This window comes from Muntiacus reevesi, chromosome 3 (assembly GCF_963930625.1).
Source record: "Muntiacus reevesi chromosome 3, mMunRee1.1, whole genome shotgun sequence".
NCBI lineage: Eukaryota > Metazoa > Chordata > Mammalia > Artiodactyla > Cervidae > Muntiacus > Muntiacus reevesi.
The window spans coordinates 101,190,083-101,210,561 of NC_089251.1; the positions used below are offsets into that span (position 1 = coordinate 101,190,083).

General features: G+C 39.4%; 1 protein-coding gene across 2 annotated transcripts in view; it reads left to right on the forward strand.

Annotated features, from left to right (window-relative positions):
* The first annotated feature begins 2,149 nt into the window (after positions 1–2,149).
* ZC3H6 (zinc finger CCCH-type containing 6) overlaps positions 2,150–20,479 on the forward strand; it is a 65,867-nt gene continuing 47,537 nt past the window's right edge. Inside the window, exon 1 of one of the 2 annotated variants that reach the window (XM_065929855.1) lies at positions 2,150–2,618. In XM_065929855.1, coding sequence (XP_065785927.1) covers positions 2,587–2,618 — 32 coding nt within the window. In that variant the 5' untranslated portion in view covers positions 2,150–2,586. The remainder of the gene's footprint in view (positions 2,619–20,479) is intronic. The other variant, XM_065929854.1, reaches the window with a different exon arrangement.

The following is a 20,479-nucleotide window of genomic DNA, read 5'->3' on the forward strand; positions in this document are numbered from 1 at the left end:
TCAAATGAATGGCTTTTAGGTCCCTGAGAAAGACACTCTTATACTGCGGGAGAACCAAAGGAACAGGGGTCAGAAAGTAGCTACCACTCACCGCAACTAGAGAAAAGCCTGCACAGCAACGAAGACTCAGCACAGCCATGAATAAACAATTTTTTAAAAAAAGAGGAAGGAAAGCTGAGTTTGGTTTAGCCTTCAACTTAAATATTTTATCTGACATCTCTGAGCACTTCTAGATTCCAAACACATAGCTTAAAGGAGCATGCCTCCTACCCTGCTTGGGTAGGAGTGACCCACATGGTCACTCCCTTTAGCTACAGTAAGATCTAAGATGGCAAAGCATCCACCTGCAATGCAGGAGACCTGGGTTCCATCCCTGGGTCAGGAAGAGCACCTGGAGGACGGCATAGCAACCCACTCCAGTATTCTTCCTGGAGAAACCCCATGGACAGAGGAGCCTGGCAGGCTACAGCTCATGGGGTCACACAGAATTGGACCTGACTGAGCGACTAAACAGAGCACAGCACAAGATCTAGTAACAACGTTAGAATAGAGACAAAGTAGAGATTCTAAGGGATTTCCAGCCCGGCCAGTGGTAATGAATTTGCCTGCCAATGCAGGAGACCCAAGAGACAAGGGGTTAATCCCTGGAAAATATGAAGATCCTCTGGAGAAGGCATGGCAACCCACTCCAGTATTCTTGCCTGGAGAATTCCATGGACAGATGCGCCTGGTGGGCTAGAGTCCATGGGGTCACAGAAGAGTCAGACAGGACTGAGGGACTGAGCACTCAAACGGATTCTAATGTAACTCTACAATGCTAATTATTGTTACTCCAGACAAAATGTATCTTCTTTTGAAAGATTCCTAGAGACGTATCACATCCAAAGGTGGGGAGTGCCTGCAGAATAATCCACCACTACAACTCCTGATCATGGCTTCATTCAATTTAGAAAAAAAGAAATGTGATTTATTTTTCAATATGTACATTCACATTTCAAATTTTAAAATCTAATTGCAATTACTTCTAAGTGCATTACAAAACACATTTAACCCAAAGGAAGTCAGATATCTGAGAGGACCGATCAATCCATCATGTTAGTAAAAAAAACCAAGGACATTCCCTCAAAACTAAGTAGCACACTAACTAGGCCAAAATATGGTCATTTAAAAATTCCTTTTCTAAAGATGGGGACTTCCCTGATAGCTCAGTTGGTAAAGAATCCCCCTGCAATTCAGGAGACCCCAGTTGGATTTCTGGGTCGGGAAGATCCCCTGAAGGGAAAGTCTGCACACTCCAGTATTCTGGCCTAGAGAATTTCGTGAACTGTCCGTTCAGAAGTGTAAAGAAATATGATAGCTGTTTTATTTACAAACTATTCGTATGTGTTTTGCATATGAAATAGTAATGGTTTTGATTCTTTTAGGGACTGTTCTGTCATTATTAACTAATAACCGGAGAGGTAAATTTAGAATTAAATATCAGAAAAAGCTACATGCCAAGCTATTTTTTCCTCAAAAAATGATTATTTTTTATTTAAATTTCGTCTTTCCTTTTGATTCTGCATATTAAACGTTGTTGCGGTTGTGTTCTGGTTCGTCGCGCAGTCGTGTCAGACTCTGCACGCCAGTCTCCTCTGCCCATGGGGTTCTCCAGGCAAGAACACTGGGGTGGGTGCCATGTCCTTCTCCAGGGGATCTTCCCGACCCAGGAATCGTTGTTGTACCAGAAGAGATACCAGGAGAAAGTACATTTCCCCATTACTTAAGCAACGAAGGTTTTTCTTTTTTTAATGAACACTCGGCAGCCGCGTGTTATTAGCCTACGGCGGATAATGGCTTTATGGGGCCCGTTTGGCAGGGCACGTCTGTAACTCCCCGTCTTCTGCAGGCGAAGTCTCGCAGAGAAAACCGCGAATCGCCGCGGAACGGCCCGGGAGGCGCGGAAGGACAGCGGTTCCTCCGGGACGCCTCCCCCAGCCTGACTACTCCAGGCGCCGCCCGGCCCCGCCATAAGAGACTGCCTCCTCCGCCACTTCGCTGGGGAAGCGGGAGAGTTCGCTCTCGAAGGTGATTGACGGGACGCGTCCTCCAATGGCCGGCGCGCTCGGCCCCGGCGGGCTGGGCAAGGGCCGCGGCACGCGGAGGAATCTCTCCTGCCCTTTAGTCCCGGGCTAGGTGTTGCGGCAGGCGCCATTTTATCGAGCCGCCTGTCTCGGGTGCCGCCATGTTGGTGAGGAGAAATCACCGTTACGGCCACTGTCCAAATCCCCGCGTCGCTGCGCGCCGCCCGCCCGCTCCCAAGCCTCAGCCACCGGCGGCGAATAGAGACTAAAGCGGCAGCGCCGGCAGCGCGGGGCCGTGGCCCAGTGTTGGCAGTTAGAGCCCCACCTCTCTGGCGTGGTTGTTAATAGACTGGAAAGTCTGTGTCTGTGTCGCTCACTAGTAACCGTGAGTTTTTACCACTTCGTCACCTCCCGGCGGCGGCCGGGGACAGGTACCCGCAGGAGGCGCAGGGATTCTCCCCGCGCCCCGCCGCCGCCGGCCTCGCAGACCTGCCCTCCAGCCCCGCCCCGTTCTTGACCAAACATGACAGACTCTGAACATGCAGGGCACGACAGGTCGGGAACCCTTCTTGTCTGTCTTTCTGTCGGCGGAGAGGAGGGGTCTGGGGCGGCGGGAGCGGGCCGGGGCCGCGCGCCTCCTGCATGACTTAGACGTCTCTGTGTGGCTCCATCCGTTCCCGTGACATGCGCCCGGACGGAAAGCCCGGGCTCGCGGCCGCGGGGAGGCCGGCCCGGCCGCGCCCGCCTTCCCGCGCGGGGGCCTTCCTGGCCGGCCCCGCCCCCGGTCGCACGTGCGAGCCCCCCGCCCCCGGGCGGGCTCGGCGGCGGCGCCGGGCGGCTGCTGCGCGCGGCTCGGGGCTGCGGTCCAGCCCGCGCTCGGAGGAGGCGGCACCCGGTGCGGGGTCCGGCCTCCCTGCGCAACGAGGACCCGTCAAGAATTGTCAGTAACTGGTGATTTCTTTTGACTTCGACCCTAGCTCCTGAAAATAAACATGCGTGGGTGTTTTTTTTTTTTTTTTTGTCTCTTTTTAGGAAAAATTTTAAGCAATCCCTAAAGCCGTGTATCTGTTACAGGCTTATCTCTCGCAATCGGACATGGCGAGTTTCAGACGTTTAATACAAAATAGTTCAGATTTTGCAAACCTGCTCTTGTAGCACAGTTTTCTCCTACTGTGCGAGCTCCATGGATCGTCCAGTCTAGCCCGATTTTCTAAATACTATGTATCATTTGAACATTTATCGGAGATTTTGGGTTTTTTTTAGTTTTTACTATGACTTAAGAGGCCCATTCTTGGTTCCAAGGAACGGTTTGGGGGGTGTTTACATATTTTAAATAGCATACTTAACTTTTGGTTAGGTTTTTAATTTCTGTTGCTATCCAACTTAATAAAAAAGAAAGGGTGTACTTTCATTCATTAAAACTGCTGGAACAAAATCCATTGCATCTGATTCTTGTTTAGAATATTTAAAAGATCCAGAACCTGGCAAATTACTCCTTTGTGAATGAATTAATCAAAAGTGTACATTGTACTCTAGGCTGTATACAAATTGCTGAAATTTTACCTGTGGAGTAATGTGACCTGCTTTTGGTAAAGTATACCAAACACTTTAAAATCTAAAAGCAGAAATCACAAACATTCCTGAAATTTGAAATATCAAAACATCTGACAACCTTGACAACCTTATTTTAACAGCTTTGGTGCTGTAATAATCAGTGTAGGTCACCAGAAAGTAAGTCAAGTAAACATGTAATTTTTAGAAAGTCAAAATGCTCTTAGAAAAATTATGGGCAGGTAAGCTTGCACTTGACACATTTTTCATAATTATTTTCCATTATCCTGTTACTAAAATTAGAAAATTCTTGAAAGGGGTTAACTAATACTTTGAGAAGTTTTCCACTCCGAGGATCTGTGGACAAACCCATGATAGGAGTTTTGCTAATGCAGCCTAAAATTCATTCTTGTGTGTAGAAGAAGGAACGCTGTTCTCTGTTCGTTCACAGAGCAACTTTAATATGTAGAGTTATGTATTCTACATAAGGAAGAAGTCATGTTGCCAGATTTACAGATGTTGATTTAATTTGCTAGTAAGGACCTGTGATGCAAGAGTTTAAAAATAATTTGTTTTAAAATACGAATCAAAAAAATAAATTACTGAATCAGAAGTTAAAAATTACATTTTAAACAGTTCTTTGTAAGACGTATGTAACCAGATTAGTAGTAGGAACTAAAGATTAAGCAGTAGTGTAGTTTTTTTTTTTATTGCTTTATATTAGGATTAAGAAAACTATTTGCTGGTGATTTCTGAAGCAGTAAGATTAGCTCAGTTTTAATTTATCCATTTGTTAAGTGACAGTATTTTTCTGAGGCAGGAAGATAGATTTTTCTTATTCACACCTGTTTTGGTCAACCTGTATGAAGAATAACTATCTGAAAACAAAGTGAACTAGCAGTTGGGAGAAATGGTTCTAACTCCCAACTTTGCTATCATTAGCTTTGTGAACTTGAGCAAGCTTAGTTTCTTAATTGTGCAGAGGGGTTAGAGGTTCTCAACCTTCTCTGGGGAGCTTTTTAAAAATATTGAAGTCATTTCCATTGGTCTGAGCTTTAAAGCTCCTCAGGTAGGTGTAGTATGTACCAAGTTGAAAACCAGTCTATGAGATCAATATTAATCTTAGCTAATCTTCAGAATCACTTTGAGAAATAAAAATTTTTGTCCTGTCCAGAGCAACTGAATCAGAATCTCTAGGGAAGGATTGTGGTAATCTGCAGTTTTTATAAGCTCCCTGGGTAGTACTTAAGAAATTTGTGGAAAAAATGGACTAATCTGTGGAATCCCCAAATATTCTCTGTTTCCATGTTATAGTTACTTTATACTGTAGTAAAAATTTCCGTGAGTTAGTTTGGAAAAGATACATGAATTCTGGTATTTGGAGCTTGGCCTTTGTCTCAAGGATGTTCTTTTTCTGATATTTTGAAAATTAAGGTATATTGTGTGAATGCAGGAAAAATGTTAAATCTGTGATTTTTATTTTCAATTGCTATAATTATACAAATTAACAAATTAAAATATTACTATGATAGTTTACATGAGATTCTACATGTAAGTGGGAATTCACAGAATGTGCAATTTTTTTCTTTTAAAAAATTGTTTTATATGGTGAACATTTTACATAAAATTTGTTTGCCCAGTGAGTTAATTTACTAAAAAATACCCATTTGTACTTTCCTTTAAATAATTTCATTCCTGGAGTAAAAACATTGTATTTTTATAAAGTGTTATGAATATAAAAATACCTATAAATAAACTTGTGGCTCTGTAGACTGTTAGTAGAGGATGTCTGCTTAGAGTTAAATCATAGAGGTTGAGAAAGAGTTGGGCAAGACAAAGGGAGATAAAGTTCTTGTCTCTCTTTGCATTCAGGTCTTCCCTTTCATCCAGTTCTTTTAATCACAACTCCAGGTGCCTCCCTTTATATTTCAGCAGAATGTTGACCTAATCAAAACTACTCAGAAATAACTCTTAAAGGCTTAATACTGTGAGTCCCTGCTGACACATCTGCAGTTGAGAAGGAAAGATAAAATATACACCCAAGTAACTTACATAATTTTTTGAAATATGCTAAAGGTAAAAAGTTTTATAGGCCCTACACTGGGAAAAAAGATAATTTTAACATGAATTGTATGAAAGCTTGTGCATCTGAGAGTCTTTAGTTGATAGGAGGTATGGGTAATACTTTCCTTTGTTTTCGTGCTGGGTTGTGTCTGACTGCGACCCCGTGAACTGTAGGCCGCCAGGCTCCTCTGTCCATGGGTTCTCCAGACAAGAAGACTGGGTTGCCATTTCCTACTCCAGGGGATCTTCCTGACTCAGGGATCCAGCCTGCATCTCCTGCATTGCAGGCAGATTTCTTCACTGCTGAGCCACCAGGGATTCCCAGTATTTTCCTTTGGAAGGGGGTTATTTGCCCATTAGGAACAACCTTCCCACCTTCCCATTCTCTCCCTTCCTTCCTTCCTCATGTAAACCCAGAATAGCAAAACTCCAGCTAGTCAGAACTGTACTAGTTTATATTAACTGTTCCTTTCCCTCCCTCACATAGAGATTGAAACCTGACATCAGAGAGGGTGAAGGTGGTTACATTTTTCTTTTGTAACTGGGCTTTCCTTTGATTCTCACATTAATCCCATGAGGTAATACAATATTGCAATGCTCAGTGATTTGTCTGAGATCCCACAGATAGAGCCCTGGTGAGAATTCAGGACTATAAACTCCTACCTGCAATGTTATTTTTAACTCTTCATTAAGTTAAGCATGGGGAATTAATCCAATAAATTCTAGCCTTTAGTTCTTGAATTGTTTGGGATTGTAATGTGGTATATTTAAGACAGCCCTGTATTCTGAATAAAACCTTGGTTTTGACCCTAGTTTTTCCTCTAGCTTGGTTAATGCTCTTTTCTTTTCCATGATGATTTTTCTTGTTTGTGAAGTAAGGTGGTTGAACTGAATTACTTCCTAACTCCCTTCTACTTTGTCAGTAATTTTAATTAAAAAAAATTGCAGATGCCTTTTCTTACATTCTTGAGAAGGAAATGGCAACCCACTCCAGTATTCTTGCCTGGAGAATCCCATGGAGGGAGGAGCCTGGTGGGCTACAGTTCATGGGGTCTCAGAGTCGGACACGACTGAGCAACTTCACTTTCTTGTATTGCAATTCACTTTGATGCCCTACACATCATCTGGTTTGCAAATATGTTTACTGGAGTAAATGTCTCCCCTCAGCAGGCAATTAATTAATTTATAATTCTTCCAGTTTTATTGAGTGTGATTGGCATACAACACTATAAGTTTAAGCAGCACAGCGTAATGATTTGATTGTATATACATGATGAAGTTATCATGGCAGTAAGTTCAGTGACCATCCATCATATAAATACAAAGTTAAGGAAATAGAAAAAAATGTTCTTTTCCTTCTGAGTTTACTCTTAGAGTTTACCCTTAACTTTCCTATATAACATACAGCAGTGTTAATTACATTTATTGTACATTACATCCCTGTGCGTGTGCATGGATGCTCAGTCATTCAGTGGTATCTGACTCGTTATGACCCCATGGACTGTGGCCTGTCAGGCTCCGCTGGGATTTCCCAGGCAGGAATACTGTAGTGAGTTGCCATTTCCTACACAACAGCCTTAGTACTTATTTATCTTATACCTGCCTTCATCCAATTCCTCCTCTCTCTCCTGTTTATTTTTAATTGTGTTAAAAATACAACATAAAACTTACCGTCTTAACCATTTTTAAGTGTACTGTTCAGTAGTGTTAAGTATATTCACATTGTGGTACAGCCAATTTCCAGAACTCTTCATCTTGCAAAACTGAAACACTATTATTATTTTTGATTCCCGAATCTACTAATTTACCATCATAACTGTCAAAGTGAGTTTTGCTTTAGCAAATGTAAAGCACTCAAGGTATACATCATATTCAGGTTTGATGTTGGAAAGCACTTTGACTTTTATGAAGACATTTTTCTTCTAGCCCCTCATTAATTGTTTAATTCACTTTTAAATTTTGTTCATTAAATTTTCATTGAAAAAGACTTCTATACCAACTATAGTGTTAAGCATTGGTGGGAAAAAATCTGAATGTAGTATCACTGATCTTGCTCTTCAGGACCTTATAATCTAGTAGGAGAAACAGATTGATAAATACATAGTTATTTTTAGCACCAGAATGGAGGTATAGACTGAGTGCAGTGGTGGCATAGATGGGGCTTCAGGAGGCATGAAATACCTGGGTCTGGAGGATGAGTAAAAGTTCGGCTAAGCGGAGGCAGAAATATAAGAGAAGCTTGAAGAAATGAAATGGCATGGTAGGGTCGGAGATGGTAAAAGTGTTAGTATGTACAACATACTTTGGGGAATGAGGAAAAGGATGAAATGATTAGGAGTCAGATCATCAAGGATGTAAAGATCTCATCAAAGCTTTGTAAGCAGGAAAATGATCAGATGATATGCTACCTGGGGGATAGAAGAAAGTATGGAAGGGGAGATCAGTAGAAGGAGAAGTTAGGTAGCTCTCAGTCATTCTTATTAAATATTAAGCACCCTGTATTTAATATGTATTATTCTGGACAGCAGCAGTAAAGAAAAAATTCTTTACCTAGTGGAGCTTACATTTTCTTTGGAGACAGAGAAAGACACTAAACATGGAAAAACAAATGTGTTAGATAAGCAGAAAGGGAGATGGGGCATCCTTTGCATTTAGGAAGGATATTTCTATTTTAAATAGAGTATTTAGGGAAACACTTAATAAAAAAAAAGCATTTGCGCAGAGCCCTCAAATTAAAGCAATCCAAGTGTAGTACATCTTGGGGAAGAACCCTCCCGATAAAGGGAACAGAGATTGGAGCCAGGAATGAGCTTCATGTAATTAAGGAAAAATCAAGGGAGCATTGTAGCTAGAGAAGTTTTGAGCAAGGGTCGTGCATGCGTGCTGAATTGGTTGTGTCCAGCTCTTTGCAACCCCTTGGACTGTAGCCCACCAGGCTCCTCTGTCCATGGGATTCTTCAGGCAAGAATACTGGAGTGAGTTGCTATGCCCTCCTCCAGGGCATCTTCTTGACCCAGGGATGGAACCTGGGTCTCCTGCCTTGCAGTCAGATTCTTTACCACTGAGCCACCAGGGAAGCCCTTGAGCATGGGTAATAAGAGACAAACTAGATGGGCAAAAAGGGCAGTTGTGAGGGGCCTTGTAAACCATTGTAAGAAACTTCGACATCCCTCTAAATAGTTTGGGGGTCACTAGAGGATTTGAGCAGAGAGGGACAGGGTAGCACTATGGTAAAAGAGTGGTTAAAAAAAAAAAAGCTGCTGCAGTGATGCCAGGGAGGTGAAAATGGTTGGATTTTGGTATGGTTTGGAGGTAGAACCAATAGGATTTGCTGATGGATGGATGTGTAGCATGAAAGAAGAAAGAAGGCAAAGCTACTATGAAAATATGGAAATTCAGGAATTGGTCAATGAAGACCTGGTCAAAATCATTGGCAGTCAGAAAGCAGATAAAAGGCAACATTCATGAGACATTTTTTAAGAGTTGACAGAACTGGAGATAAATTTTTTTAGGCTTGACTCTTGTTCTCCACCCTGCATAGTCGTATCACTCGTTCTCGGCACACGAGGTCTGCTTTCCTCAGTTGGTAAGCTGCCTGGCTGCTTAAGAGATTTGAGTTTGCGACCTCTTGTTATGCAGTGAAATGTTCACCAGAAAAGACTGGCAATCTAACCACCACAAAACTTAAGAGGTGGGTGGGTGCCTTTGAATTTGCCAGGTCAGTCCTTCAGTCTGGGGCTGCCGGAATATTTTTTTGTGCATAGATGCCCCCTGGAGGTGTATAACACTGTGGCCCAGCTATAGGTTTTCAGATTCAGAAATTGATGAGTCTCAGAGCACATTAGATGTGGGGATGTTAATTCATGCTCAAAAATATTAACAGTGGCTAGCATTTATTTGGTGCTTACTGTGTGACAGATTCTGTTCTGTGTGCTTTTCATGAATTTAATCTTCACAACAACCTTGAGGAGTAGTCCCTCTTTTTACAAATGAGGAAACAGATAACAAGAGATTGGTAAATATCCCAAATAAGCAGAGTAAATCACTGGGAGCTCAAATAATCTGACTCCAGAGCCTGCTCTTTTGTGGTTGAGTAGACATCTTCACCACAAGAAAATATGTATATATATAAAAGAATGCCAGTTAGCTATTAGACAAAAGGAGTCCCAAGTTAATCATTAAAATTATAAAACTACATAAAAATAACCTGTTTATGAAAGTGTTACAAAAATAAAAAACCTAGATTTAGGACTCATGATACTCAATCTTATACATATATTGCTGTTCATAATGAACATTCATTTGGACTGTATAGACAGAACATATATTAATGTCTTCATTTTATAATTTAGGAAACAGGTTTAGAGGATACAGAACTTGGCCACGGTGACTGAGCAGCTGCATGAGAAGCACAACCTGTGTCTCATAGCTTTCAGCTCACTACTCTTTGTGCTGCCTCCATTTTCTTATAAAGATAGGAAATCTAATATCAGATGCTGGGTTGGGTTTGGGACACTTAAAAGGGTTTTTGTTTTGAGGTATTAGTTGATCATGGATAATTTTCATCTGAGTTCATTATAAATTCATCTTCCATAACTAGGGGTTTTTCTACATTTTAAAAATGGAGTTTATAAAGAATACTGTTTTTTCACCTTATTTTTAAAGAGATTATGAAATCAGTTAAATGAACTAACTTATACATTTTTAACTTTAGAAAACAGAAGTTTCAAACTGTTAAGGGAATTAATTAAAGGTTTAGGAATTAATTGAAGATTCGTAAGAGGTCAGAAGAACCAACACCTCTTTGCTTGGATACTGGCAGCTAACAGTAAAATGTTAGATTGCTGGTGCTTGTGTCTGGGGTTAAGTTCTTTATAACCTCCGTGGCCTATAAAGGAAGTTGCGGGTTGACTTCTGTACTCCTGGAGTACTTGGGAGTCTGTTTTAAAATTATGTTTTGTGCAAGCAAATGAAAAAGAAGTAGAATAATGCATGTAAGTTAGAAATACCTACATATTTGACAGTATAAATGCACATACACACATTATTTATTTTTTGCTGTTGCTAAATGTTCAAGTGCGAAAACTAGTATCTGACTAAAGCTATGGATGAAGCCTGGAGAAGGCAATGGCACCCCACTCCAGTACTCTTGCCTAGAAAATCCCATGGACGGAGGAGCCTGGTAGGCTGCAGTCCATGGGGTGCTAAGAGTCGGACACGACTGAGTGGCTTCACTTTCACTTTTCACTTTCCTGCTTTGGAGAAGGCAATGGCAACCCACTCCAGTACTCTTGCCTAGAAAATCCCATGGACGGAGGAGCCTGGTGGGTTACCATCTATAGGGTCGCACAGAGTCAGACACAACTGAAGCGACTTAGCAGCAGCAGGGCTGAAGCCATAGATTAAACTTTAGGAGTATGTGGATAAATCTGAAATATTGTCCCTTAAATTATTATAATTTGTTATTAGAAATTTTGGTGATCTCTTTTGAAATAGGACATGCGAGCACAGTAACCATCATTTTCAGCACTGCCTGTTTTAGGTTGCTCCTGTGACTGCTATTGTAATGCACGCGATAGTGAACAGAGGATCATTTTCAACTGAGATTAGTGGAATACAATATAGTTGAGGGAGCTTTATTTTCCTCTAACATTTTCTTTTATATATATATATTTAACTGGGGCAAACATGATTGATTATGTTGCATATAACTGGAGTTTTTTCTCCTCATGAAATTATGAGGTAGCAAAGTTAACATCCTGTTCTTGTTTCATCCACAAAAGATATGAATCCCCAAATGGGATATTTTTATCGAAAGATTTATGGAATTAAATAATTAAAATTAAACACAGTGCTTAGAAGTCATTCTGTTGAATGTTATGGATATTACTATGTTGACTAATTGAACAAAGTTAGAATTTTGATATACCGAAAGGAAGTGAAAGTGTTAGTTGCTCAGTCATGTCCAACTCTTTGCAATCACATGAACTGTAGCCAGCCAAGCTCCTCTGTCTGTGGAATTCTCCAGGCAAGTACTGTAGTAGGTAGCCTTGCGCTTCTCCAGGGGATCTTCCTGACCCAGGGAGCAAACCTGGGTTTCCCGCAATATAAGCAGATTCTTTACCTTCTGAGCCACAAGGGAAGCCCATTTTGTTCTACTCTGCAGTTTTCATTTAAATTTTTATAATTGTCAGTTCAAAAAGATGTAATATTTTTCCTAAAGTCAACAGCTAACTCACTCTTACAATATTATTATCCTATTTTTTCTATTTGACTTTGAAAATTAATTTCTTTTGTACATAAAATGGGTTTCATAATTATCATTAATTGTGACATTTTCCTCTTGCATTAATGTACATTTGTACTTTATCTAATTGATAAAATGTCAGTGGATAAAGCACACAAGGAGATTCTCATTATAAACTATACCTTAAACACCTTCTTACCTTGAAAAATGAATATTCAGATATTAAGAGTAAATTCAATTGACATGGCCTTTTAATATTTGTATATGACCTTGTATGTTAGTACATTAAACTAATGATCACATAATCCCTGATCATGTCATATTCACGGGTATGAGAATTGACTTGAAGCAGGCCACGGCAGAATGGAGCAATGTGCTTTAGCTAAAAAATACTTCAGTTGTTCAGTCGTGTCTCTTTGCCATCCCATGGACTGCAGCATGCCAGGCCTACCTGTCCATCACCAACTCTTGGAGTTTATTCAAACTCATCCATTGAGTCGGTGATGACCATCCAACCATCTCATCCTGTGTCATCCCCTTCTCCCGCCTTCAATCTTTCCCAGCATCAGGGTCTTTCCCAATAAGTTGGTTCTTCACATCAGGTGGCCAAAGTATTGGAGTTTCAGCTTCAACATCAGTCCTTCCAGTGAGTATTCAGGACTGACTTCCTTTAGGATGGACTGGTTGGATCTCCTTGCTGTCCAAGGGACCCCAAGAGTTTTCTACAACACCACAGTTTAAAAGCATCATTTCTTTGGCACTCAGCTTTCTTTATAGTCCAACTCTCACATCCATACATGACTACTAGAAAAACCATAGCTTTGACTAGATGGACCTTTGTTGGCAAAGTAATGTCTCTGCTTTTTATTTTTTATTTTTTTTTGTCTGTGCTTTTTAATAAGCTATCTAGGTTGGTCATAACTTTTCTTCCAAGGAGCAAGCGTCTTTTAATTTCATGGCTGCAGTCACCATCTGCAGTGATTTTGGAGCCCCTAAAAATAAAGTCTGTCACTGTTTCCACTGTTTCCCCATCTGTTTGCCATGAAGTGATGGGACCAGATGCCATGATCTTAATTTTCTGAATATTGAGTTTTAAGCCAACTTTTTCACTCTCCTCTTTCAGAAACTTTCATCAAGAGGCTCTTGAGTTCTTCGCTTCCTACCAACAGGGTGGTGTCATCTGCATATCTGAGGTTACTGATATTTCTCCCAGCAATCTTGATTCCAGCTTGTGTTTCATCCAGCCCAGCATTTCTTGTGATGTACTCTGCATATCAGTTAAATAAGCAGGGTGACAATATACAGCCTTGACGTACTCCTTTCCCAGTTTGGAACCAGTCTGTTCCATGTCCAGTTCTAACTGTTGCTTCTTGGCCTGCATGCAGATTTCTCAGAAGGAGGGTCAGGTGGTCCGGTATTCCCATCTCTTTAAGAATTTTCCACAGTTTGTTGTGATCCACACAGTCAAAGGCTTTGGCATAGTCAATAAAGCAGAAGTAGATGTTTTTCTGGAACTCTAGCTTTTTCGATGATCCATCGGATGTTGGCAATTTGATCTCTGGTTCCTTTGCCTTTTCTAAATCCAGCTTGAACATCTGGAAGTTCACGGTTGAAGCCTGGCGTGAAGAATTTTGAACATTACTTTGCTAGCATGTGAGATGAGTGCAGTTGTGCAGTAGTTTGAGAATTCTTTGGCACTGGAATGAAAACTGACTTTTCCAGTCCTGTGGCCACTACTGAGTTTTCCAAATTTGCTGACATATTGAGTGCAGCACTTTCATAGCATCATCTTTTAGGATTTGAAAAAGCTGAATTGGAATTCCATCACCTCCACTAGCTTTGTTCGTTGTGATGCTTCCTAAGGCCTACTTGATTTCACACTGCAGGATGTCTGGCTCTAGGTGAGTGATCTCACAATCGTGATTATCTGGTTCTTGAAAATCTTTTTTTGTATAATTCTGTGTATTCTTGCCACCTCTTCTTAATATCTTCTGTTAGGTCTGTACAATTTGTGTCCTTTATTGTGCCCATCTTTGATGAAATGTTCCCTTGGTAATTTTCTTTTGAAGAGATCTCTAGTCTTTCCCATTCTATTGTTTTCCTCTATTTCTTTGCATTGATCACTGAGGGAGGCTTTCCTCATTGAGCACTGGAGAAGCCCTATACAGTCAGCAAAAACAAGACTGGGAGCTGATGGTGGCTCAGATCATGAACTCCTTATTGCCAAATTCAGACTTAAATTGAAGAAATTAGGGAAAACCACTACTCCATTCAGGTATGACCTAAATCAAATCCCTCATGCCTATACAGTGTAAGTGACAAGTAGATTCAAGGGATTAGATCTGATAGAGTGCCTGAAGAACTGTGGATGAAGGTTCGTGACATTGTACAGGAGGCAGTGATCAAGACCATGCCCAAGAAATGCAAAAAGGCAAAATGATTGTCTGAGGAGGGCTTTCAAACAGCTATGAAAAGAAGAGAAAGAAAGAAGAGAGTGAAAGATATACCCATTTGAATGCAGAGTTCCAAAGAAGAGCAAGGAGAGAGAACAAAAAATACTTCAGGTAAAGCCTAATTTTGGGTTTAAAAAAAGTCTGATCCCACCACACTCACCAAATCCCAGAGCCCTGATACGCCTAGTTAATCTGGTTATCAATCAATTTGGGATATTGGACAATTACATACCAGGTACCCTTTTTGGATATTATTGGGTCATAGGCAGTTTTACCTAGCTCATCTTAAAGATTCATCCAAATTTCTTCAATTTTTTGTTTTGACATGATGCTGAGAAAATTGTTTTCTGGCGCTCCAATTCTAAGGGTATTTTATTTGCTGAGATTTGTTTCTGTTGAATCTGTAGCTTCTCTGATCTACATTAGAGAGAGGATAAACTGAAAGGGAATGAAAGTAAGTGAATTTTAGCTTAGTGAAGTAGCCAAGATAGGAAATGAAATATAAAAAGAAATTTTAGAGAGAGGCCTAGTGGTTAGGATTCTAGGCTTTCACTGTTGTGGCCTAGGTTCAATCCCTGGTTGGGGAACTGAGATACTAGAAGTTGCGAGACAAGGCCAAAAAAAAAAAAAAAAAAAAGGAATTAAATGCAGTCTCAATAAAACTATGGCAAGCTAATTCAGTTTTAATGATGTAATAGTCTCTGCTCATGGCATAAAGGATGTTTGAGGAATGGTGTGTTTTTGTCTCAAGGTATTACACAAGTTTAAGGATGGGTTAAAAATTTTAATTTCATGAATTAATACACTGCAGTACCTCTTCTGGCTGGCATTGAATGTGGGCAGGGAATTAAGGATTAATAAAGATTTTATAGGAAACCAAATTTGTGAATTTTTTTGAAGGAACCCCCCCCTTTTTTTTTTTTGACAAAACTCTTAAAAAAATACATGGCATGCCTTCCTGTCTTACTCAGACTGTTACTGATTTAACCGTTTTTTGGTTGCTTAGCATGAACACGTATTGTCGTCATTATCTCTTTGAATACTAGGTATTCTACTCCATCTTGTATCTTATTGAATTCAGGAGACTTTGGAAATATGGAAGCTTTCACACAGACTGTTGTTGCTATCTATTGCTTAATGATAGGTTAAGTATTATAAAAATAACCTCAGGAACAGACTTCAAACTTGGTCTGTCTTAGATTCCTTTCCCCTTTTGCTTGTTTTGGATAGTGTTTCATTGTTATTCTCTGAAGGAAAATAAAAGAAATGTCCCCTTAGGATCCATGCTTCAGGGCTTTATAACCCTTCCCAGTTTGTGTGGAAGTACCTGTAGTCTAGCATACCCATTTTATTCACATGCCTGTATTTCAAGTAGATCACAGAAGAAATGGAACTTGTGTTGAGGGCTGTCTAAAAGGTACAATGGTAAGTCATTACCTAACTTTATCTCACTTAATCCTTAACTCTGGTGGTAAACTGATTAATCCCAGTTTGTAGATGATGCTCAGTCACTCAGTGGTGTCTGATTCTTTGTGACCCCGTGAACTGCAGCATGCTAGGCTTCCTTGTCCTTCACTGTCTCTCGGAGTTTGCTCAAACTCAGGTCCATTGAGTCAATGATGAGGAAATGAATATTAGGGGTTGAAATAATTTGTTCAAATTCATATACGTAGTATATAACTGAGAAGCAGAATTTGAACCCACATCCTTCTGGCTCTAGAGCTTTTCTTCTCCACTACTATGATTTTTTGTTTGTTTGTTTAAGTATTTGGTTTTAACCTGCCACAGATTTAAAGCATTCAGTTGTCCTTTTAAGAAGTCTGTTGTTCATTATTTTTCTTGTTTAACACTCCTAATTTAATTTCCAGGTTCAGGTGATCTCTCTTTGCCAGAGTCCTGGGTCCTCATTAAATAAGAGAAGTTTTTGTTTGTTTGATTTTGGTTTGGGTCAAAGTCAGCTACCTTAAGTATTTCATGTTCATTTCTGGATGTTGGTGCTGGGCCCCTTCTTGTTTTAATTGAATATGTAACCTTGGTAATAACATAGCAGTTTTCTTTTTTTCCAGCATCTCTCTCTTTTCTTCCCCTCTTCTGACTTTGATGTAGAGGATTTCACTTAGTAGGCTGTTACCTGAACTGCACACCTTTTAACAACTTGCTGAGGACCCTGAAATGAAATAGGGAGACCATTTTCCAGCACTTATGATTTGATCAAGTCTTTTTACCTCTTTTTAAAAATCTTTTCAATAAATTTGTTTTTTTACTGTTACCTTTAGAGCACTTAAAAACATAATATTCAATAAAAAGAAAACACTGTAGCATCTCATAACTCCAAGCTCTGTTCTGTCACTCCAACTGGTATAGCATGTTGGCTGTTTCCTGACAAACGTTAAAATAACGCCTGTGGAATTGAAGTAACTCATGTTTACTGGTTCTTTAGTTAATTTTTATTGGAATATAGCACATTTACTTTTATATATCAGAAATGGAACTTCTGGACCTCAATAGTCTCTATCATATCTTAAAACACCACCTGAATCATGTGTTGATAAAGTTTCTTTTTCCTAAAATTTAGTATGAAAAATTTCAAGCATACAAAAATGTTGAAAGAATTTTACAGTAAACACCTTCATATGCTATGCACTATTTGTAGCTATTAGCACAACAAAGTTAAGAAATATATTAACTGGTATATTATCTGGGAAACAGATGGCTTAGACTGGATTCTAGTTCTGTCATCTGTTGGGCCGGCCAAAAAGCTCCTTCAGTTTTTAAGTAAAATAAAAAACACATTTTTCATTTTCACCAAGAACTTCATTGTACAGTGTATTCACTGTTTTGTTCCACTGTTCTGTGCAGTGCTTAGTCACTCAGTCGTCTCCAACTCTTTGCCACCCTGTGGACCATCGCCCACCAGGTTCTTCTGTCCATGGAATTTTCCAGGCAAGAATACTGGAGTGGGTTGTCATTTCCAACTCCAGAGAATCTTCCTAACCCAGGGATCAAACCTACGTCTCTTGCATCTTGTGGGTTGGCCGGCATATTCTTTACCACTGTGCCACTTGGGAGTCCTTGTCATTTTTCAGGTGACTTCAGAATTCCATCTTCCCAAAAGTTTTTAATTTCTTGAGGAAAGAACTGTTCCAGGTGCCTTTTATAGTCAGGGTAAATTTTTTCCATTAAGAGAATTTCGTAAAGACAAAAATAAATGGAAGTTCGAGGTGCAATGTCTGGTGAATGTGGCTGATGAATCAGAACTTCCCAGCCAAGCTGTTAACAGTTTTTGCCTGGTCATCAAAGAAATGTGGTCTCACGGTATCCTGATGGAAGATTATGCATTTTCTGTTGACTAATTCTGGACATTTCTTGCTGCTTTCAGTTGGTCGAATTGGAAGTAGTACTTTTTGGAATTAATTATTTCGTTTTCCGGAAGGAGCTCATAACAGAGGGCTCCCAATCCTACCATATATACACCATCATCATCTTTGAATTAAGACTGGCCTTTAATGTGGTTGTAGTAGTTTATTTTGCTTGCCCCATGATCTCTTCTGTTCCATATTGTTGTACAGTATCCACTTGTCATTGCCTATCACAGTTTGTTTTAAAAATGGAATATTTTCATTATGTTTAAGTAGAGAATCACAAATAGAAATACAGGCAAAAAGGTGTTTTTTACTTAACTTATGTGAAACTCAAATATCAAAGTGATTAGCATAACCTAGCTGGCACAAATGGTTTTCAGTACTTGATTTGGATGTTTTTGGTATGTAAATTTATCTTCTGCATGGTATAATGTTGATTGTTCTCAGTTAATGTCTTGATTTGATCATCATCAACTTCAACTGGTCTGCCTGACCATGACACATTGTCCAGCAAGAAATCTCCAGCATGAAACTTAGTAAACCACTTTTGGCATGTTTGCTGAATCTCCATCCACTGCATAAATCCTTTTTTTGTGTTTCACTTGCATTTTTACTTTTCTTAAAATAATAAAGCATAGTATGCCACAATGCTGCTTTTTTTTCTTCTATATTAAAGTGGCTACACAAAAATTCACTGGTGTTGATTTTTTTTTTAATGCATGCTGATATGTCAGCTGTCACAATGCAGTCCAAGGAAATTGTTTCTAATGAAGTTAATGACAACTCAGCATTACTAGAGCCATCATACCTAAAAAACCAAACAAACCTTTTGGCCAACTTAATATTAACAGTTAAACTCTTTGTCTCCTTTCTTCATGTGGGGATAATAATAGTTATAATTGAACCTTAAACAAACCTGGTTTGAACTGTGTGGGTACGTTTTTACTTTTTTTTCAATAATAAAGACTGACTACTATGCAAACCTAGGTTGGTTGAATCTGCAGTTGTGAACCTTGAGGTTTCAAGGAACCTCTGATATAGAGGGCTGACTGTAAATTGTGTGTAGACAGTCACATCACATGTTGTTAAGGGTCAACTTTAGAGAGTTAACATGAAGGTGAAGTGAACTGATCCAGCATGCCTGGCAGCCTAGTAAGTGCTCAGTAATTGTTAACTATCATATTATACATGATGATATAAAAATTTTATTTTTTCCTGCAAATTTGGATTGAGATATTATTCTACTTCAGAATTAATATTAGTTTGTTATGAACACAGCTGGAGTTGAAGATAGGCAAATAGTGAAATAATTAGATGATAGAAAGTGTAGACTAAAAATTGTTGAGAGATAGTTTTGTTTAAGTCATGTATCCATTATACTCTGGTAGCCCCAAGCTTTTTAAGTGTTCTGGTTCTAAGCAATATTTTGGCCTTTAGGGGAGACAAAGTTAACTTATTACAGCTAAAATGGAATCATTTACATTTTCTGTTTGTTCATATCTAGATTTGAATGACTGCAGGACTAAAGAAGGCTTTATTTGAATTTTCTATTGTTTTTGTTCTCTTATTTCTGTCCTCATGTTTATTATTTTCGCTCTTCTTATTCTTTTCAGTTTTCCCCTTTTTTAGTTCTTTAGTTGAATGTAGAGTCTGTTTGTTTTTAATCTTTATTATTTCCTGAAAACATATTTAAATAAAAGCATAAGTCTCCCTCTAAGGACTCCTTTTCTTTGCTCAGGTTTTTTAATTTAATGACTTGGTGGTATGCTCTGTAAAATGGTAGTATACACAGTATAAATTTATACGGGGCAGTTGCTTGAATTTAGATGTTTCTTTATTATGTTACTGATATATTCATTACTGCATTGGATAATTATGTCTTCTCTGGATAATTTAAGGCTTAACTGATTGGGATTATGTGCTGCTGTGATAGAGAAGATAAGCATATTATTTATTCATATCCTTTACTATATTTAAGGGAAATCTTGATCCTGTTCAAAGGAATGGGCTCAGCAATAATGAGATGACATTTTGTTTTATTTTATTTTCCCATTTATTTTTGTTAGTTGGAGGCTAATTACTTTACAATATTGTAGTGGTTTTTGCCATACACTGACATGAATCAGCCATGGATTTACATGTGTTCCCCATCCTGAACCCCCCTCCCACTTCCCTCCCTGAGATGACAGTTTGAAGGTATAGTTCATGGGAATGTTTGTAATATTCACAGAGGATTGCCTGAAGAATAATAATCTATTCATTTCTCTATATGAGTAGTTTTCAGCGATTTTTTTTTTTTTTTTTGCCTCAAGACTGTTGGAGAAACAGCATTCCTATTAGTAACTGTGAGTATACTTGAGTGGAATGCATCTAGTGTTAGAATTCCTATATGTGTTCCAATCTTCTGGACTTATGCTGGATTGTCACAGTGGCATCCTGCTTTTCCTGCACCTGTTTTGTCTCTCCTCTAGATCTGTTTTTCACTCTCAAATGTATATTTCAGAATAGAAATCTAGTTACATCGCCTCCTTTCCTAGAAGCACTTCCAAGTGTGTTTTCATTTCTCTAGGATAAACTCCAAACATGGTCAAAGCCCTGCATGATCTAGTGCTACCCCATTACTCCAGTGTGATGAGCCAGCTTCCGCCCTTTCCTCTATGACCCAGGGACACTGGCTTTGTCTCCCTTCCTATCTTAGTTCTACAAGGAAATGTTGCTTATCCTGTTTTCTTTGTCAGC